At 54.0% G+C, this 20,256-nt stretch overlaps 7 protein-coding genes and 1 non-coding gene across 8 annotated transcripts; 4 read left to right on the top strand and 4 right to left on the bottom strand.

Moving 5' to 3' along the window:
- Positions 1 to 97: 97 nt before the first annotated feature.
- Positions 98 to 982, bottom strand: BGZ61DRAFT_305386 (cytochrome c/c1 heme-lyase; the record flags this gene model as incomplete). Its single annotated transcript, XM_046238729.1, has 2 exons — positions 98 to 371; positions 426 to 982. Coding segments are annotated over 2 exons (831 nt in total), but the record flags the coding sequence as incomplete, so codon positions are not given.
- Positions 983 to 2,316: 1,334 nt separating this feature from the next.
- BGZ61DRAFT_362000 (batten's disease protein Cln3) lies at positions 2,317 to 3,714 on the top strand (the record flags this gene model as incomplete). The annotated part of the gene is made up of 2 exons (XM_046241322.1): positions 2,317 to 2,419; positions 2,480 to 3,714. The coding sequence occupies 2 exons, from the start codon at positions 2,317 to 2,319 to the stop codon at positions 3,712 to 3,714; spliced, it is 1,338 nt and encodes a 445-aa protein (XP_046099621.1).
- Positions 3,715 to 6,565: 2,851 nt separating this feature from the next.
- Positions 6,566 to 7,816, top strand: BGZ61DRAFT_536635 (uncharacterized protein; the record flags this gene model as incomplete). Its single annotated transcript, XM_046254430.1, has 3 exons — positions 6,566 to 6,687; positions 6,771 to 7,093; positions 7,143 to 7,816. The coding sequence occupies 3 exons, from the start codon at positions 6,566 to 6,568 to the stop codon at positions 7,814 to 7,816; spliced, it is 1,119 nt and encodes a 372-aa protein (XP_046099620.1).
- A 3,322-nt stretch (positions 7,817 to 11,138) lies between these two features.
- On the top strand, positions 11,139 to 12,794 carry BGZ61DRAFT_362069 (major facilitator superfamily domain-containing protein; the record flags this gene model as incomplete). Its single annotated transcript, XM_046241331.1, has 4 exons — positions 11,139 to 11,347; positions 11,401 to 11,784; positions 11,842 to 12,593; positions 12,652 to 12,794. The coding sequence occupies 4 exons, from the start codon at positions 11,139 to 11,141 to the stop codon at positions 12,792 to 12,794; spliced, it is 1,488 nt and encodes a 495-aa protein (XP_046099619.1).
- A 254-nt stretch (positions 12,795 to 13,048) lies between these two features.
- On the bottom strand, positions 13,049 to 14,474 carry BGZ61DRAFT_427687 (inorganic pyrophosphatase; the record flags this gene model as incomplete). Its single annotated transcript, XM_046243710.1, has 7 exons — positions 13,049 to 13,471; positions 13,523 to 13,584; positions 13,634 to 13,700; positions 13,756 to 13,816; positions 13,871 to 14,054; positions 14,121 to 14,280; positions 14,334 to 14,474. The coding sequence occupies 7 exons, from the start codon at positions 14,472 to 14,474 to the stop codon at positions 13,151 to 13,153; spliced, it is 996 nt and encodes a 331-aa protein (XP_046099618.1). The 3' UTR covers positions 13,049 to 13,150.
- A 1,336-nt stretch (positions 14,475 to 15,810) lies between these two features.
- On the bottom strand, positions 15,811 to 15,899 carry BGZ61DRAFT_t174. The gene has a single exon. It is a non-coding gene; the product is annotated as a tRNA-Ser (tRNA).
- Positions 15,900 to 16,878: 979 nt separating this feature from the next.
- Positions 16,879 to 17,728, top strand: BGZ61DRAFT_482311 (uncharacterized protein; the record flags this gene model as incomplete). The annotated part of the gene is made up of 4 exons (XM_046249385.1): positions 16,879 to 16,928; positions 16,980 to 17,131; positions 17,164 to 17,340; positions 17,379 to 17,728. The coding sequence occupies 4 exons, from the start codon at positions 16,879 to 16,881 to the stop codon at positions 17,726 to 17,728; spliced, it is 729 nt and encodes a 242-aa protein (XP_046099617.1).
- Positions 17,729 to 17,900: 172 nt separating this feature from the next.
- BGZ61DRAFT_555339 (glycoside hydrolase superfamily) lies at positions 17,901 to 20,156 on the bottom strand. Its single transcript, XM_046255617.1, has 3 exons — positions 19,789 to 20,156; positions 19,514 to 19,739; positions 17,901 to 19,444 (listed from the first exon to the last, which is right to left on the bottom strand). The coding sequence occupies exons 1-3, from the start codon at positions 20,114 to 20,116 to the stop codon at positions 18,073 to 18,075; spliced, it is 1,926 nt and encodes a 641-aa protein (XP_046099616.1). The 5' UTR covers positions 20,117 to 20,156; the 3' UTR covers positions 17,901 to 18,072.
- Positions 20,157 to 20,256: the final 100 nt, after the last annotated feature.

Genomic DNA, 20,256 nt, shown 5'->3' with positions numbered 1-20,256 from the left:
TTGTTATACATTGCTCCTAACGCCCCATCAAATGGTATCATTCCTCATCTCTAAATTTTACATATTCTCGACATTCCACGACCCGGAGGAAAAGGTCCTAGGCGAGCCACGCCCACTTCATCGCCCGCATCTTGACGCCCTCCCAGGTGTTCAGCTTTGGCCGCACGTCCAGATAGAAGCTTGGTCCACCCTTGCCGTCTGGTCGCCCGGCGTAGAAGTCGATAACATAGTCAACGCGGGTGCCGCAGCGGTCGATGACCCAGTCGTGACGGTCGAAAGGCGCGGTGAAGCCGAGGATGGTGTTGATGCGGGCGGTCGGGGTCATGCGGTCCATCTTGTTGGCGAAGGACTCGAGCTTGGGGCCGTCGCATCTGCAGGTCGTTAGCGTTCCGCTGCGTGAACAGACTGGCTTGCGGAGGACTTACTTCGAGCCGGTGAGGTACGGGGCCTCCCACTCCTTGATCTCCTTCCAAGCTCGCTCGTTGACGGCGTTGTGGATCGGCACCACCGTCTTCATATCCGCAACCTTGGCATCGTACCCCTTACGCTTCATCGCCTCGAAAAACATCTTCTCAGACGGGTACACCCAGTTGCCAGACGGATCCATCCCGGTCTCCATTTCGTGGTTCGCGGGCTTGGGAGGGGCATCGTCGCCATGGTCGACGGGGCATGCGGCCGAGGTTCCGGTTGTTCGAGGGATGGTCGACACGGCTCGGTCGGTGTCGAGGCCGCCGCGGGGAGGCTGTGTGGGAGTAGGGACGGCAGTGGGAGTCGAGGAGCCCCAGGGTATGTAGGATGAGAACGTCTGCGACCAAGACTTGGGTTCGGAGCGGGCAGTGTGGTCGACGGGGCACACGGAAGGCGGAGCAGCCTTTGCCTGGGCTGGGGCTTGGGCTTGGGCCTGAGCCTTCTTCGCCTCGGCCTCACGAGCCTGCTCGATCCAGGCGTCGCGGGTCTTGTGGTCGACAGGGCAAGCGGACTGGGCGTTGGCGTCGGCCATTGTGACTTCGAGCTGCGGGAGAAATGCTTGAAGGGTTGGTGTGATTGCCAGAGGAGATGCGGTCGTGACGGGAGGAGTTGCGAAGCTACAGGACCATGGTGTTTTGCATCAGCAATGGCGTAATCCCACGGCTACCTCGGAGGCATGGTAATGCGATCAGGAGGATTGGCTTGCGGCCGGCCGGGTCGCGATGAGAAGAAAAAAAAGTGGCCCGGTATTTTTCCGGGCGGCGCCGGACCGGATCTAATCGGATCGGGATGACGGCATTTACGTGGATGCTACCGCGTTACCAACACCTAGATGTCAACTCGATGCTGGGGTTAATGAGTTTTGAGGTCCCTAAGAAATTTTTGTTAGGAAGCGGCACTATCAACCCTTAAAAATATAGATCCCGTACCCTTCGATGCCTCTCTCCCCTTGTGTGAGATTCCTGATCTGGAGGCCCAAGGAGAAATTTCGGGCCACGAGTGGTCACATTGGTATACTCGAATTCGAACCGATATGGTATCGGTGGAAAGACCAGCAAGATGACAGCTACGAGACCATATGAAAATATAAGACTCAGACCATGAATTTGATGTATCGACTGTGAAGAGGCCTGGGAGGCCAAGTGAAGTCACCCAGATATCGCGAGTCGGTCCTGGCGAAGATAAAAGCGGATTTAGTTCTTGGTAAATGCAATTGATCATAAGAATTTTATTCACAAGTTAGTATCAGCAACCACTCTCTTCTTCAGTATCTGCATCGAAATGGCAGACTGTAATGAGATGGCGAAGCAGGCCAAGGTCGACCTAACATCTATCAGTCTAAAACTAGCAACGCCTGACGGCAGGGACTTTCTGACTCTGGCATAAACTTGCAATCTGGATGCAAAATGGAGGGCTTGAAGGACACAAGCTTGTAAACAAATATTTGGGCTTCCAGCGACTGTCACGCCTCGTGCTCGGTTCCTATCATCCTAGAGTTGAAACCTGTAATTGAGTCCCGGAGCTTCCTCCCACAGGCCCACTCGAGAATTAGCGGGTGCACAATGCGCATCCCCACTATGCCCACTGTAAGCCGCTGTACACGAGTCCCCAGCACCCCCAACACGCATGATCAACGTCATGGGGCGCAGAGCCCAGACCTTCGGAACCTCTTATCTCGGGGGGCTCGTGACACCTTGTCTCGCCCGCAACCGTCTTATCAACGTCGCGCCGTCGCATGCCCTCGCGATCCACGCACCATACGCTGTGCACAATGTTTGCTTGGCCCTGATATCCTACGCAAGAGCTGCCATGTCTGGTCGTTCGCCTCCCTCTTCCGGGCTGCTGCCCATGCCCGGGTCGCCGTCGTCGTCGTGGGCCGTCTACAGGGCGAGGATGGCCTCCATCTTCGGACACTCGGACACGAAGGTTGTTGCCGCCTTTTGGCTCTTTGGTCAGTCGCAGTCGAATTGAACGTCTCCGCGTCTCCGCGTCCTCGCTAATGGATCCCCAGGCCTCATCAACAATGTCCTCTACGTCATCATCCTCTCCGCCGCGCAGGACCTCGTCGGGTCGCTCCCCAAGGGCGTGGTGCTCCTCGCCGACGTCATGCCCTCGTTCGTCACGAAGCTCGTCGCGCCGTACTTTATCCACCGCGTCCCGTACGCCGTGCGAATCCTCATATTCATCGGGCTGTCCTCGACGGGCATGCTCATGGTCGCCCTGACGCCGGCCGATAAGTCCGTGGCCGTTAAGCTCCTCGGCGTCGTGCTCGCGAGCCTCAGCAGCGGCGGCGGCGAGTTGAGCTTCCTCGGCCTGACCCATTACTACGGGCACATCAGCCTCGCGGGCTGGGGCTCGGGCACCGGCGCCGCGGGCCTGGTGGGCGCGGGGCTCTACGTGGTGCTGACGGACTGGTGGGGCTTCAGCGTCCGAGACAGCCTGCTGTTCTCGGCGTGTCTGCCCGCCATCATGTTCATAAGCTTCTTTGTGGTCTTGCCACGGGGGCCCCTGGATGAAGGGTCGAAGCTTAAGGAATACGGTGCTGTGCCGGAGCGAGATCTTGACGACGACGATGTGGATGGCATGCCACAGGGTACAGCCTCGACGGCTCTACTTGCCCCCGGGCCATCAGTGGCCTCATCCGCGTATACGGCGCATGCTCAAGGTGGGGGGTCGTCGTTGCAAGAAAACTTGAGGAGAGCTAAAGCCCTATTCTTCCCATATATGCTCCCGCTACTGCTCGTATACGTTGCGGAGTACACCATCAACCAGGGTGTCGCCCCCACACTGCTATTCCCGCTGGACCAGTCTCCATTCGATGAGTTTCGCGGGTTCTATCCGTTCTATGGTTTCTTATATCAGCTGGGCGTCTTCATCTCTCGATCCTCGACTCCCTGGTTTCGCATCCACCACCTATACCTCCCCTCGATGTTCCAAGTGGGCAACCTAGTTATCCTCACTCTTCACGCAATCCTGTTCTTCATCCCATCAGTATACGTGGTTTTCGCAATCATCTTCTGGGAGGGCTTGTTAGGTGGTGCAGTCTATGTCAACTGCTTCGCTGAGATCATGGAAAACGTGCCCGTCGAGGAGCGGGAGTTTAGCTTAGGGGCAACTAGTGTGAGCGACAGCGGGGGTATTTGTATTGCGGGCTTCATTGGCATCATGATGGAGACACGACTTTGTGACTACCAAGTGGCTCATGGGCGGGATTGGTGCAAACGGATTCATGCCCAGCGTGGGTGAGGCCGGGGATGGTTCGTGATCGGGCATTGCAGGAGTTTCTTCTCAGTATTGTCACATGTTACATTTTGAAGAGCTAGACTTTTAGATCCCATCGACAATCTCAACTGGCATCGGGTCCTCTGGTTGGCTATGCTTGGGCGGAGGAGCGTTCCATCCGTCTCTCAGCTGAGGGCCAGCCAAGTCTTGCGTTCTCAGACATGACCAGTCAACATGGCGTATGCCGGCAGGGTTAGGAATCCAACTTTAACGATGGATCAGGGGTTTGCATTTATTGGGATGAACTGAGCAGCGGTAATTTACCTGATCGTCTGAGCATGGCGCTAGAGCCGAAAGACTCTAGCAATCGCTGGTCGCCTATCTACAGGAGGCTAGGGTCAAAGCCAAACGCCTTAGGGGACGTTGGGGATGATTTAACAGGCTGGTGGGTGTAAGACCTAGTGTCCAATACTCACTTTGCACATGCAGACTACGATGGGATATTGGGTTCTGGACCCTCAGATATGGAGCAAAGCTGAATGGAAGATTTACAGTCCTGAATTATGGTAAACGGCTCTCGGTGCTATATTTACGTACAGTGCAGGACGTACGGCCCAGATACGACGGGTGGTGGCGGCGGTGCATAGGGCGTCGATGATGGTGATCTGACTTGCAGGCGGGTGACAGGTGGCACAGTGCCCGCAATCCATCGCGGATTCACTTCTATTCGCAGCAGGCTGCAGCTACGTGATTGGTCAGTTTCCGGATGGAGGCGCTGCAGAAAGCGTGTGTGTGTTGGGACTTTGTGTGGTAGGCTGACGACCAAGTGCCGGCTTTGCGCGTATGTGGCTACAGTGAGATCGTCAGCGTCAGCGGCCACTCGCCCGCCACATGTCAACCGGGGCAGGATTGTAATACGAGGAAGGCCTGCGTTATGCGAAGGCCTGGAACGTGGATCCCCGGCCGGTCGTCTACGTTGACAAGCTGGGGGCTCGTCCTGTATTGGTAGATAATTGCATGGTCTGGTTACCTGTTGCAGAAGAATGAGCAAGGGGTGACGCCGACAGGGAGGAAAAGCAGCATGAAAGAAAAAATACGCCAAAAGGGTTTGGAGCGGAACCCGTGCCTTTTCCGCGCATAGAATACCAGTGCCGTCCGTGCAGATTACAGACTATTGTCTGCGCTAGGTGGCCGGCCGAGAACTGTTCCCCTGATTGAAGAGGTTAGCGGATATGGGCGAGTATCCAATTTGCGACGGCCGTGGCGTCTTTCGAGCTCGACAACGCCAGCGAGGATGCCAAGTCCTGAAACGAACGTGATCCCATGGCCAAGACGGGAAGGCGGCTGGACCAAAAAGTCGGGGTGGATCCTCGGCATGCATGTCCTCACTCTCTATCAAGGTTCCTTGTTTTCCCATCCTTCGACGGGTCAGTGGCGCGACCTCGAACATATCTGTCTTGCCTCGAGGCGGGGACAAGGGAGAGTCGACAGGCGGGCATCCATCAGAGGGGAGCGCCGTGTCTCACGGTCGCGTGTCTAGCGACAAACTTATTAAGCCTCCTAAATTTTTCCAATCCGGCCCAGACTAGAGTCCACTTGAACGATTCCAATTTCAACGTCCTGTGCCATACGCGGGGGATCCATTCCATGCGGCCATGCGCGACAGTCGCCGGCCCCGCCCGAAATCTCTCCCCCGACAATTCATCTCCGTTCCGTCCGACACAGGGAGACGGAAAGGCAACGAACTCGTCCGCCGCCATTGGTGAACAGCTGAACGGCGCTGGGACGCCCCCCCTGGACCTCCACTCTCGTCAAGGGCAATTCCAAAGACCCTCCCCCCCAGGACTGCAAGTGCGTGCTCCTCAGATGCATCCCCCCGACAGACCCCCGTAGGCCCGCCCGCTCAGAGGGTTTGGAGAGCGGCCGCGGGGCTGGCTAGAGCGTGTTTGCATGGACCACAATCTTGATTTGAAGCGCTGCTGCATCGCAGTGACCGCCAGCCCTGCAGCGGACTCGCTCGCCCATGGCCGGACCATCTGCAGCTGGTTCCCGCTTGGTGCTTAGGCGCGGCGGGGCTCTAATAGATAGGTAGGTAGTCAGGGCTGGTAATCTCATCAGTCGCCAAACCTAAGGTAAGCACGGCCCAAGAATGTCGCTAGTGGTTCTGTAGGCTGGAGGTTTGGCCACCGCTTATCCCGCCCAACAGCTTCCGTGGCTCCCATTTGTCCCCTATTTCCCGCCCTCTGTCCCTGCCCTGCGACTGTGCACCGAATCCCGATTGCCACCCAGTGTCCGCTATCCCCCCGACGTACGTACGCAGTGGTGGTACCGACCGCGCCTCTGGAAGACGAGCCGCCAAGCGACTTGGCGAGACACCTCCCGGCTCCCTGTTTGCCGGCGTCACCCACCCCAGCGCGCTGCCTTCCTTCTTTCCTCCCTGCCTCCTTCATGCCCGTCGCCTCCTTCGTTCCTTCCCCTCCCTCCACAGTCCTCACTGAGACATCCACCCTTCCCAAAGCCCACGGCCCACCTGCCCCACCCTTTTTCCCAGTGCCACAGTGCCACAGTCATAGTGCCACGGCCCCTGAGTCCCTGTCATATCAAAGCCTCCCCGTCGTCTCCTCGTCACTACCCTACCCCCTGCGAGTCCCATCTTTTTCCGTCATCTCCTCAATCTCGTCCCTTTTTCTTCAACGACCTTTCTCGACTCCATCCGCACTTCTTCCCTTCTTTTTTCTTCTTCTTTTCCCTCAGGCGACATCGCGCGCTTCGGGTTTTGGTCGCATCTTCACACCGCGTTCACTCGCTCGCGCATCTCGGTTCCCTCGTCCCCTTCCAGTTCCCCTCGTTTCGTCCCCCAGCGGAGCATGCAATAATGTTCGGACAAATACGATCCAACAAGGCGACCGGCCTCATCCTCGGCGTCGTTATCTTCATCACCGCCTTCGTTGGCCTGGCCTACAACCACCTCGAGCCCTGGCAGCAACCCGCCGATACGTGAGCACTCCCGCGTCGCAACCCGATTGCCGAGAGGCGCAGCTCCTCGTGTCGCTACATCATTTGCTAACATTGCCTGTCAGTACCGACACCGACGATGCCTCGATCCCCGAGACGCCCAAGTATCACAGCGACTCAGACCTGATTGCGCTCTACATTGAGCGCATGATGAAGCCAAAGGTCAAGCCCGATGACAAACAGTACTACCCCTATGGCGCCAGCGCCAGCGAGCTCAGCGAGGACCCTTACTGGAAGAAGCCTTTGGGCAAGAACCTGTGCATCATCGATTTGGACAGCCGTACCTTCGATCTCCCCGGCCAGGCCTTCTCTCCCGACGGCATGACCTGGGACCGCCCCGAGGAGATTCATGGCCTGTCCGCTGGTATCATTAACCACTGGGCCTATGGTACGTTCTACCGCTTCACTCTGCATTCCCCGTACTGACCCTCTCGTAGCCAAGATCCACGGTTACAAGTACTACTATGTCGATATCGACTCCTATGAGGATCGCCGTGATTCCTGGAAGAAACCCAACATCATGGCCAAGATCCTCAAGAAGCACGATGCCTGCATCTACCTCGACTCAGACGCCATCTTCCACCACCTCGATCTCCCCTTCGAGTGGCTCATGAACTACTGGAACCTCAACCCCACCACCAACTCCCTCGCACTTGCCGCTGATCCCAACGCTAAGAACAACCAAGACAAGTTCGGCAACGTCTATCTCAACACTGGTTTCATCGTCGCCCAGAACAACGACAAGACCTACGAAATCTTCAAGGAGTGGGACGCCTGCCCTGAGGAGGGCGGCAAGCACCCCGAATGCACTGAATTCAAGCTGAATCGCCCTGGTAAGCCCACCGATCAGGGAGGCTTCGGTACCTACATCCGCTACGATTACCCCAAGGACATCAAGGAGTTGCTCTGCACCGAGGCCAACGGTTTCCCCGAGAGCCACTCTGGCTGTGAGGGCAAGTTCATCAAGCATCTCTGGACCGGCAAGAAGGACTGGATCAAGGTTGCTGTTGGTGGCCAGCTTCCTGGCGATCTTCTCCTGGAGTTCCAGAAGGATTTCGTCGCCTCCAAGAAGGACTTCTACATTACTGAGAAGGACCTCATGTCTAGCTAGACGTTTTAACGAAAGACCCATACAAACAAGACGGATAATGGGAGACGGTTTTGAACTTTAATACTGTATAATACCATCCGGATGAGGAATGTTTTGGCCTCTTGCCGGATTTCTGAGGTGTTTCGGGGAGTGCAACGGTTGCTTAGGGTTCAGATGAGCGGGAAACTTGGATTTCCAACAGTGCGCCGGCCTCTTGTGCGTTTCAACAGGCGAGATGGAATCTATGCTATGACTCGGTATATATGACACGAAGCAATGGAAAAATCATGGGAGTGAATAGAACTGTTCGCACTTGGCATTAATATCATTCCTAAATCATTACACGCCTGCATCCACCCCGCACCTTGTTATGAGAAATACGTGGCCATGTTTCAGTTCCATGCGGTCAGACCAACGTCACTTTGCCAGAGCAAAGGCACCACCAATTGGTACTGTCTCCATATTTGCCGTCACCTTTGCGGACACTGCAATCCTGGTGAAGATCTCATTGTTTATCAAAGGAGCTGCAATACATCCGTGTCAGGCGCAGAATTAGTGGGATCTGATGTACACTCGCCGCATATCTTCCCTAATCAGTGACATCCTTGTTCCATGCTGTCCGACCAACACCTCCACCTCCACCTTGTGGCTGAGCGGCCCAGCCCGTTGGACTCGAGATCGATTGACTAGCGCAATGCAGAGGCTTGATAACGCTTGGCGATCGGTAAAAGAGGCGCCGCCAGAGTGATAAAGCGGCGGAAATCCCTGGATAAAAAAGCGCCAATCAAAGTCGATACGTATATGTTACACAATAGGTCGGTTGTTGAGGGTTTCTCATTAAGCCACTGTGCCACATTACCCGGGATTGGTATGAGAATCAGGTTGCGGGGACTTGCCCCCGAACGACTGGTTACGATATAGACTGGGTGTCAATATCAGTTTCTGTCGTTTTTTCCATACCCAACCGCCGATCCAGGTAGTAATTATTCAGCATGACCTAGTAGTATTGGATCAACCATTTTGAAGGGGCCTGAGATGCCACTGATACGAGAATATGCCACAAAAAGCCCAATAAATGCATAGATCATTTCCCACCGACGACTTCCCTTCGGTATGGCGGCAAACCCAGCAGAACGTGACAGCTTTCGCTTTCCCTGAGACTGCAATGATCATTCGGTCATGCTAGCTATGGGGTTACCTCGATATTGTGGAAGACCAGTACTGAACTGTTCGTGTCGATCTTGTGCCTAGCCCCGGCCCCGTGGGTCGTAGCGTTTGTCAGGCAGCCTGATAGGAAAATTCAGCTCTGCAAGGGACCGGATCTGTACCGTGGTTTCCTTTGAACCTAAATAGAGACTTTCATCTGTGCCGTGGATCCCTTCGAATCTAGATGCCCTCAACAACCTAGATCTTCGGATATCAACGGCATCATCGGATCAACGGCATCCGGGTCAGTCAGATCCCTAGGTATAAATAGCTAGCTTTCTTCCTTCCTAGACCAAAAGACAAGATCATTCTCGTCCCCAAAGCTGTCTCAATCAATCCACTTGTCTGATAGCGTTCACAAATGCACCCCTCACAATGCAGCGGGAGATCTCCGAGACAGAACGAAAATGAACTGAATAAGGGGCATGTTTGCATGTGCTTGTGCAATGAAACATGTGTAATATCCGTCTCACATTATATGGAAACGAGCAGTTTGTCGTCCAGTTGCAACCGACGATGGCGTCGATCTTCACTTATCGTAGAATTGCGTCGCCGTAATTGATCCGTGCTGTAGCTCCGAGCTCCAAAACACAGCGTCTTAAGAATTTAACTTGCGTCCTTGTATAAGACGCATCAACCCCCGCCCCGATATTCTAGGCCAACGGTTCCCGCTGTCGAACTCGGCGGTAGTCGACAGCGTGCTCGGCCCCACGCCGCCCAACATCCGGGGTGCTCCGCAGCCGGCCGGTGCCACGACGACCGACTCGTAGATTCCTCAATGAGCTTCCGGAGAAGAATCAAATAAACTCAACCAGGGGAAACTTACTGTCATATTTCAATCAAATGTTTACTGGCCAGTAGTCTCACCAGTTTGGGCGCTCACCGTGGCTGGTGGAACGCCGTGATGGCTGCACTTCTTGGTTGTGAGGCAGATTCATTCGACATCGCGGATGGGATGTGCAATACTCCATTGACCCACTGCATTACCATTTATCTAATATCTCTGCTCGTGTTTCTTTAGGCGCTTTTATGGTCGAGTTTACCGCTATCGGAGCGTCCATGTCTGCTGGGGATGGTGCAGCAACCCCATATTACCCTAGACGGAGCCTGGATCCACCCATCGCGATGAATCTGCGGGGAGGCGGGGAAGATCTCAGTTGATAGTTGTGAGAATAACAGCACCGACAGTAAGAATAGTGGCATCCTCGTATGAGAACTGTGACCTCGCCTGCAACTCGGTAGTTGAACAGAAGAGCACCTTTCATCTTGCCAGCGCCCGGGGCTGAGATGCTTGGAAGTCCACTGCTTACGCAGACCCTGAAGCTGACAAGGATAAAAGAGCTCCTCTTCGCGATGTTGAGAATAACCGAGCCTTCGATAGCTAGGCCAACCAGGAAATACCTACGGAAATTATTATCCAACAAGTAGGTCACGTGGAGAAGTTAGACGGGCTCATTATGTCAAAAAGAATTCAGCTGGGCCCTGGCGAGACACTAGCTCAGTAGTTAGACGCTGGCTTATGCCACCACCCGTATGGAATCATACAAAAAGAATCAGCTCGCCGCGAGAACAATGCATGCAACATACTTCGGGTCTTTGGCATCGTAAACGCGAAGACCGAGCGATTGGAAATCTCATTAACTGAGGTTACACCCCGCAATCTGACGCCGAACCTCGGCATTCTGGTGCAGTGTGGTAACATTCTCAACGACTGACGTGTATGGCGTATATTGCGTGATTGGATTGGCGGCAGCAGAGGTGATATTCTGTATTGATAATCCTTGCGGGACGCTGCATTTAGTAGTGATGTTTGGGTGGCTTTCTTTGGCCACGGTGCGAGTGATCACTATTCAGTGAGTGATCAGTAATCACTTGCGCAACGCTTTGCGGAGCTATTATATACTCGTCCCGACCACGACTAATTCCGCTATTCCCTGCCGCATACCCTGGATTACGGAGCCAAATCGCCGACGGCGTTTTGGCGACTCGAGATGAAAAGGATCGTTGTGCATATAAGGCCAGCCGTGTTTCTGAATGTCGAAAACCTCTGTCAAGTTGGATTGCGGAGATCAACAAAGACATCGATAACCAGCAACTGGCAGCAATGGCAGAGATCCGAAGCGACAGCTCGACAGAAATGGCGAAAGACGAAATTCAGGGATCTCGGATCCTCGACGACTCCGCAACTGAGAGGGGTGTCGAGTTGGGTGAACAGAAGGAGGAGTCTGAAAGGCCTGGAACTACAGACGGGCTTGATTGGGATAATGCCCCAGAAAACCCCCTCAACTGGCCAGCATACCAGAAATTGTTGCAGGTCATCATGCTCTCTGCAACAGCTTTGTTGGCGTAAGTTCATCTGGTTCCGCTTCTTTCCTCGGAAACTGACAACGACCCAATAGATCCATCGGCACGTCAATCCTGAGCTCTGCTCGTTCCCAAATCATGGAGGAATTCAACGTGAGCAGCACCGTCGCTCTCCTTCCTCTCACCATGTATGTTTTGGCCCTGGGCTTGGGTCCTGTCATCGGCGGGCCTCTATCAGAAACCATCGGCCGATATCCCGTCTACGTCTCGTGTGTCCCCTTGGGTGCCATCTTCACTGTCGGGGCTGGCTTCGTCCACAACATCGGTGGACTGTGTTTCCTCCGGTTCATGGCTGGTCTTTGCTGGGGCCCTGTCCTGGCTGTCGCGTCAGGGTCCCTCGCCGAGACATTCAGGCCGAAGAGTCGAGGACCAGTCTCCGCAGTCTTCATTATGATGCCTTTCCTCGGGCCTGGACTTGGGTAAGCATCTCTCATTCTTCTCCTGTTCGTGCATGGTTCCGTACTGACTTTGATTAGTCCTGTCATAGGATCGTTCGTCGTGAACCGAAAGGGCTGGCGCTGGACCCAGTGGACCCTCGTCTTCTTCGCCATCTTCGCCATGATCACCACGCTGTTCACCCACGAGACGTTTCACCCTGTGATCAAGCGGCGTTTGGCCAAGCAGAGAGGCCTCAAAGTAGAACCGTCGCCTCCCATGGCCGATCGCCTCAAGACCTTCGCCGTCATCGCTGTCCTGCGACCCGTTCGCATGTTGTTCCTCGAACCCATCGTCGGTTTTTTCTGCCTCTATGTTGCAGTCGAGTTTGGCACACTGTTCAGTTTCTTCGCTGCAGTTCCATATACGTTTGGAACAGTCTATCACTTTGGAATAGAGAAGTCAGGCTTGATGTTCTTGTCCATCGTCATCGGCTGTCTGCTCGGTCTTGTTACCATCGTACTTTGCGATGTGCTCTTGTACCGCAAGCAGGCTGCTACCTACGGACTCAACAAAATCCCTCCAGAGTACCGACTCTATCCCGCTATGATTGGAAGCGTCGGGCCACCAATTGCCCTGTTCTGGTTCGGTTGGACAGCTCGATCAGAAATCTCGTGGGCTAGCCCAGCCGCTGCAATCATCGTCTTCGCCTGGGGAAATCTCTGCATCTTTGTTGGCGCTATCCAGTACACGACGGACACATACCACGGAAGCGTGGTGGCGAGTGCATCAAGCGCAAACGGTCTTGCCCGGTACGGCTTTGCTGGAGTGTTCCCGTTGTTTACCATTCAGAGTAAGTGATACCCTTCTTAACACGACGAGACGAGAGTGAAATTGCTAACTAGACTTAGTGTACGAGAACTTGGGCATTCACTGGGCAAGCAGCTTGCTCGGATTTATTGCGCTGGCTCTCTTGCCTGTGCCTTGGGTGCTGTTCAAATTCGGCCCACAAATCAGAGCCAGAAGCCAGTACGAGACCGTCAAGTACGAATAAGGGACTACTTTTGTATAAAAGTTATAGAGGTGGATGTATTAATGGCTCACCTGGTCGTCATTCTTTCCTTGTGTTATAGACATCGCATAGACTAATTTTATAGACGGGGCGCATCATCATAGCGGTTGGATTAATCAAGAGGCTCGGAAGAGCTCATATAAAATCATGGCACCATGCATCACAAATTCTTCGGTTTCATTGTATTTATCGTATTATTGTGATAGGCTAGTCTATGATACTTTGACAGCCCCTTCTGGCAGGATCGGGTGCTGTCATGAGAATGCTATTAATTTCCATAGGCATGGCTGAAGTGATATGGCATGTTCAATCCAAGATCCAACTGGTCACATTACCCTCTACTTGAGCTCAATCAACTTGTAGTCCTCATCGAGGTAGTACCAACTGTCGTATTTGGCAGGACGCGCGGCGGCGGGGAGAATATTGGACTTCTTGGGGATCTTGAACTTCTTGGTGGCATCCTTGCTCTCCACGTAGCTCTTCTTCCAGCTCTTGCGGCTGGTCTGGTTGAAGTTGATTTCGTTGGAGTCGACTCGGTCGCGGACGAGGTCCTCCCAGAACCCGTGGCTCTGCTTGATGGTCTTGGCCATGTACTTGGCGGTCTGGTACTTGCTGCCAACGATCTCGATGACGTCGTCACCTCGGGCAACCTTGTAGTACTAGAAGTAAGTTAGTAAGAGGAAATCCCATAATACACGGTTTTAACCTACTGTAAACCAGTTGTAGAAGGTCTCGGCTAGGTCAGGTCGATACTTCTCCAGGTCCTTGACGTCTGAATTCGTTAGCAATAAAAATTACCAACACGCGAATCAGAAACTTACCATCGACGAGAGCGGCCAATGGATCTTTCACGTCAATGCCAATGACCTTCCAGTCAGTCTCACCACCCTTTCAAACTCATGTTAATAAGAATTTTCCATGTCGTTGATGCAAAGGAGCTTACATCGTTCAAGGCAAGACCGCCCAGAATCTTGACGGCCTTAACCTCACCGGTGTAGGCAGAGCTATGGAAGTCAGCACCGCATGTCATCTTATGCTGTTGCCCGTTGTTGGCTTACGTCTCACTGATATCAAAGAGATCGACGGGGTCGTTGTCACCAGGAAAGTTGGTGTAATCGTGATCAAAGTTGGGGCTCTCCCAAGTCTGGGGGATGGAGCCGTAGTGGAAGGGGTACGACTTGTGAGGCCAAACACTCTCCACAAATCGAGGTGCATTCTTCTTATCGTCGTGGAACATGGGGTCTATGATATTGTGTTAACTTTTATGGGTGGGTAGGGCTGTGTTAGAGAAACTTGGATTACACATACTGAGGGGCTCATCACGTCTGGTCTCAATCTTGCCGTCGGTCCAGCGGGGGATCTCCACAACGAAGTTGATGATGCGGTTATTCTTCTTACTGGGGTACAGAGGAACGTCGTGCCAGAAGGAGATGGGCTTGCCGTCCTTCTCCAGCCAAATACGCCAATCCTGCGGTTGGTAAGTAGTGGGAAACTAAGAAGGACATTTCACTGGCTACTGACCAAGGTGTTGCGGGCTCCGACCTCTCTCAAGCTTAGAGAGTCATAGTCAAAGTCGCTATTCTTTGCTCTGGTAGTGACAGAGGAGCTGAGAGCTAGAGCAGGCAGAAACGCCAATTGGAGAAGGGTAGATCCGGCGACCATTGTGACGAGGAGGGGACTTTGGAGCTAAATTGAGAGTATTCCCCAGAACTGAAGACGTGCCGCAGACAATCCAAGAGAGGGTGGTTTAGACGTGGGAATAATGAGTGCTTTTAACCTCCAGGCTACCGAATTATGCTTGTTTCTCTCCGACACAGCAAACACCAACCAGCGGCCCTTCCGTCATGACGTTGGCAACCATCCCATCTTCCTTGCAGGTAGCGCTGCCAAGATGCCCTGACCTTGCCCAACCGGGACCTCGGCCACGGGGCTCGGTGACGGAAACGGAGCTCAGGTCGGACGGGGATGGTTCGGAGCCTCTCATTCGGCGCCGGCCTGCAGGCGGACTGCCCCGGCCCTGTTAACGGCTTGGCAGGGATCTCCAACAGTTGAACCAAGGGCCAGCACGTGCGTGGGGAGCGGCGATCTTATTGCACACGGACGTTGGAGGTGCTCAGGGAAGATGGCACGTGGGGAATTACTCAACTGCGAGGTCGATGGTGGATTAGGGAAGTCGATCAGTAGAGTGTAACGCAAGGCGAGCCGGATCTGCGCTGATGGCACCCTCTCATGATGGAAGGATCGCGAACAAGTCAGCGTCGGTCGCCGATCTGGGCAATTGCGATTAAGACACCCTGTAACTAATACATCATGCATCTTGGGAATTATCGATATTAGCTTAAACCTCGCAGGTGCGTGTCTAGAGAGTTCGTGCTGCTCGACAAGAGGTAATTCGTATTTGCCTCAATATGCAGCACAGTGAGGAGTAATTGCTCGTCAAGCGTCAATGGCCTTGATCACTGACGACAGATTTGTCGCTAGTACTTTAATTAGATACGTGATCTCATCCTCCAACGCCGCAAGCCAAGGCCTCTAATTCAGGTGCAGTGAAGTGATTTGCAATCCCCTTGTCTACTGCGTAAACTGGTCAATGGGAGGAATCGTAATCTTATAATCACAAGGTTGATAAGCACTTGGATCCTCAGATCTCAAGTGGGTCAGTAATCACTCCACTGGCACCAAGGAAAGGGGACGCAGCACTGGAGCGGGATGTCTCAATTGGTATCGATACGGATCCTACAGCGGATACAAATCCTCGTAGAGTTTTCTTCAAGGTGGTGAAGAGTAAAGAAATATCAAGGACGCCATAGGGTAAAGTGAGTGAGTACACTCAGTTCGTCGTGAGATCCGCGACAATTGCTCTCATAGCTAAGACACCGGAAGAGATGACTGGCACAGAACGAAGATCACGCAACACATGCTGAAGGCCAGAAACATCAATCAGGAAGAGAACAAACGGCAAAAAATAAACATGCCCAATAGACAAAAAAAATATCCGCGACAGAGACAAGATTCGAACTTGCGCGGCCGAAGCCAATGCATCACAACGTTTCGAGTGCATCCCTTTAACCACTCAGGCACTCTGCCAGTTGATAATGCTTTGCTGCATTTGCTGTGTAAGCAGTCGGCAATATTTGGTACTATATTCCTACACGGGAAAGCGCAGTTCTAAGGTGGATCGAGATGTCCTTCTCCACTATTGCCCAAGCTGTGAAGTGAGCTCTCAAGCTTCCCGTCATTCGATAATGCGGGCGTATTACAATATTGGGGCGAAATCTTGCATTCGGACCTTGACCTTGCTGCATAGGAGCCGAAGCCCAAGGCCGACATACACACGCCAGCAATTTCCAAGCATAAAGGAGATTGTGCATTCGGTAGGACCGTTCGCCAAGCACATCGCATTGGGCCACTGCGCGTATCGTGGACTAACCGATGCTCCCGTCATATTGAGGCCATACAGAGTCCACCCGGGAGCTGTCTACGTGTCTCCCAAGCCCAAGCTACCTAATCCAGGATTCTTCTGCAGACCAGCAGAATCCAAGTCAGCTAACTAATCTTGTCGTCGTATAATGATGCCCAAAAACCCCTGTTGGTCCAGATTTGTGCTCTCTTGTCCCATCAATTGCCCCCACCTTAGACCAAGCCGTGGTGTTTTTACTGGCCCCTTGAACGCTCCCAGGCAAGCCTTGAATTATGACTTGTTCTCCCTTATTTAGTGCTGGTTCATATAAACACCACAAACCCCGGACTGCGGCGAAGTCGTGAGAGCGCCGAGGAGTTAGGCACTCGTCGGGTTTGCAGAACCTTGCCACTATTCCTTCACGATGGATCCTCTGCTTGCCGGCAGGATATGGCTCTTTACACAGCGGGCCACGTCTACCGTCGTTTGCATTAGCGTATACATTGGCGTGTTGTTGTACCGGTGGGTCTTGGGCAGTCGATGCCATACCTCACCAACACGGCCCATTGCTCTGTATGACCTCTATAAAGAGTCGTTTTTCTACCGTCTGAAACTCATTTACTCTACAGACCAGAAATATTACATTTACTGATTAATTCGCCCACAATGAAGCTTGACACAGCCACCTCCAAGGCCCTCCAGGCTTCTCTCATCGCGTAAGTCGTCTTATGAACCACTCTCTAATTTCTGGCGTTAACAATGTGCAGGGCCGAGAGCGGCGTGTATTCCGACCTCCTCATCAAGTGCGGCACCGACGAGTACTATGTTCACAAGATCCTGCTCTGCACGCGGTCCCCATTCTTCGCAAAGGCATGCGATGGGCCATTCAAGGTCACACCCTTCTCACTTTCGCGGCCTGGTATGTTCATGTACTAATTGTTATCTAGGAAGGTCAAAATGGCGAGATAGATCTCCCAGATGACGACCCCGAGGCCGTTTCCGCCATGATTTGCTATCTGTACAGGGGATGCTATCCCCGGGTGGAAGCAGATGCCGAACGACCACAGATGAAGAGACTTGGAGAAGGATGGAACATCGAGACCTACGGTAGACAGCCCCGTAATCCAAGTACACGAACAACACCATAGCTAATTAATTGGAACTAGGTGAGGAGACAATTGCCTTGCAAGACGAGTACCTCTGCCTCCACGCCAAGGTCTACGCCATCGCCGAAAAGTACCAGATCTCCGGACTCAAAGAGATGGCACACCGCAGCTTCTCCTTTCTCGTGCCGCGCACCATCTCACCACACAACTTCGCCGAGGCCAGCGAAATCGCCTACACCATGACGGTCGACTCAGACCGGGGGCTGAGGGACCTGGTGGTGGACGTGCTCTTCAGCAAGTCGCAATTCCTAGAAGACGAAGCTCTCAAGAAGCTGCTCAAGCGGCTCCCCGACCTGACGTATGACTACGTCATGTACCAGCACCGCAAGAAGGAAGAGAAACCCGAGTAAGTGTTCCAAGGGTCGAGGGAAGATGGGGAGAAGAAGGGGGCGGAGTTTTCCATTAGCGGAGCGATCTATCTATCAGTAAATGATTGGCTGACAGTTGTGGTCAGATCCAATCTAGGGGATGAAGTTGCAGTAATTCAGAACGAAATCAATTCATTGACGATTGAATGATCATCAGCTCTATGAGTCATTTCATTGGTAATTAGGATCCTGCCTTTGGCCGGCGAGTTCGCGCGTCAAGCAAAGAACTCTGGAACTATGTGTGATAGTTGAGAATATGTACAAGTGAATACCAACCCCCTTAACCTATTTCCTTTCCGTACAACCCATGCCTGAGTCTATTACGTTTAGTTGCTCTCAACACACTGGGAGTAATACTCGTTCATCTCCACGCAGATGTAGGGCTCCTCGCACACAGTGGCGCCCTCCCAGTTTCGGCCACCGCACTGGTAGTAGTGAGCAACCAGCTCGACATCCTCGCAGTCGTCGTCGCCCTCGTAGTCGTCCGTCTCCGTAGCGGTGGGCAACGGCGCAGTGCCGGAGGGGACGCTATTGACGATGGTGGTCATGGTTCCGTTGCTCCACGGGGCGACGGTGTACGCGGTGGTGGAGTGGCGGATAACGGGGACGTGGGTGGAAGCAGCGGCCTCGATAACGGTCGTAATGACGGTCTGGTTTGTGGGCAGGCTCAAAGTCGGGAGCGGGACTGACGGCTCAGAGCTTGAGGGCTCGGAGACTGAGAGCTCGGAGGCAGAGGCAGCGGCCGAGACTGAGAACTCAGAGACGGAGGCAACGGACGAGACTGAGAACTCGGAGACAGAGGTAACGGACGAGACAGAGACGGGAGCGACGGCGGTAGTTCTGGTTTGGAACGTGGTGTGCGGGCTAGAGAAGTTGAAATACCCAGTCTGGCTGGTGCTTGACCTGACGGAGTATGAAGTCCAAAGAGTCGAAACGTTGACACGAGGAGTGTAGATGGGGGTAAAAGCCGGGCCAGGGGTGAAGACAGGAGCCTTGGAAGACTCAAGCACAGTCGACGATGAGACCATCTCCTCGAAAGTAGGGCTGGCGGTCGTGGTAGGGAGAGGCTCGGCAGTGGTAACCGGGACGGTCGTCTCAGCGGCGGCCGCGGATGAAACGACTTCCCCAGAGGTGGCAACGGTGCTCGTAGCAGTGGTAGCCGCGGCGGTAGTAGCCACGATGGTAGTCTCAGCAACGACAGAGGCACTGGTGGAGGTCTCCTGAGCGCTGGAGCCCGTGGCGGCAGCAGCAAGCAGGCTCGAGATACTCGTCCACGCGGGCTTCTTGTTGAGGTCCTCATCGTAGATGCAAGCCTCGCCGGCGCCGGAAAAGGTCGCGGGCACCCAGTTGTAGCGGTCGGTGAAGCCCCAGACCGTGATGCCCACGCAGCCCTCGACGTCCAGGCACGAGCCGACGACGTTGGCGTAGTCGTTGGCCTGGGTCATCAGCGCCGAGTCCGAGGCCGGGATGGAGGCGTGGCGGATGTCGAGCTCCGTGTAGGCAACCTCGACGCCGAGCGCGGTGAAGCGCTTGAGGGCGGTGGCGAGCGAAGAGCGCGATGGGGTTGAGCCGACGATGAGGTGGCCCTGGAAACCGACACCGTCGATGGGGGCACCGGCGTCTTGGATGATCTGGACGATCTCGATAGCACGGTCGGTCTTGGCGCCGTTGTACTCGAGGTTGTAGTCGTTGTAGTACCTTGCGGCGTGTTAGTGACAAGTATATATATATATATATCACGTTGTGTATCTCAAGGGCATGTCTTACAACTTGGCATTGGGGTCGGCCTCATGGGCGGCGTTGAAGGACACGGCGAGGAAGTCGGTGCCCATGGTGTCGTAGAAGACACTGCTTCGCCAGGTGCCGTCGTCAGCAGCGGCCTCGTTGACCACGTCCCATGCGTAGCAGTCGCCCTTGAAGTGGCCGACGACGTTGGAGATGTGAGCCTCGATGACGCTCTGGAGCTGGGCCGCCGTGAATCCACCACTCGAGACTAGATACTGTTAGTCCATCATGTCACATATGTCATATTAAATGCTTACCCCAGCTGGGCAACTGGCTGTACCAGGTCAGAGCGTGACATCGCAAGATCTGGCCGTTAGTCGCAGCCAGGTCGGGAACGACATCGGCCTTGGTGTAAGAGAAGGTGTTCTGGGTGGGCTCGGTGGCATCCCACTTCTGGCCGTTCTCAGGAACCAGCTGGCCAAACTCTTCGACATCGTTGACGATGGCCATGTAGGGCTCGTCGCTGATATATCCGTTGTCGACCGTGGTGCCGAAGTACAGGAGCCCGGCGTCCAGCGCCAGGCTGTGCAGCTGGGCCGAGACGGAGCTCGACGCCAGCAGGCCGAGGAGAGCTGATTTGTACATGTTTGTAAAAGGAGTGGACTGGGCGAAACCAAAAAAAAATTTAAAGAAAGACGGACGAAAAAGATGCGCACTGAAAAGAACGGATACACATAAACTACCAACGAAAGGGCATAGTGTTGAGAGCCAAAAGCCGCAACTCT

Source organism: Ilyonectria robusta (genome assembly GCF_021365365.1).
Source record: "Ilyonectria robusta strain PMI_751 chromosome Unknown BGZ61scaffold_21, whole genome shotgun sequence".
In the NCBI taxonomy this organism is placed as follows: domain Eukaryota; kingdom Fungi; phylum Ascomycota; class Sordariomycetes; order Hypocreales; family Nectriaceae; genus Ilyonectria; species Ilyonectria robusta.
Note: the sequence above shows the minus strand (reverse complement) of the source record. Positions and strands in the feature narration are given on the sequence as shown.

Coding starts and splice junctions, on each gene's coding strand:
- BGZ61DRAFT_555339 (XM_046255617.1), bottom strand. CDS start 20,116: ATGTACAAATCAGCTCTCCTCGGCCTGCTGGCGTCGAGCTCCGTCTCG. Junction 19,740..19,788: donor CAGCCAGTTGCCCAGCTGGG/GTAAGCATTTAA, acceptor AACAGTATCTAG/TCTCGAGTGGTGGATTCACG. Junction 19,445..19,513: donor GCCGACCCCAATGCCAAGTT/GTAAGACATGCC, acceptor ACACGCCGCAAG/GTACTACAACGACTACAACC.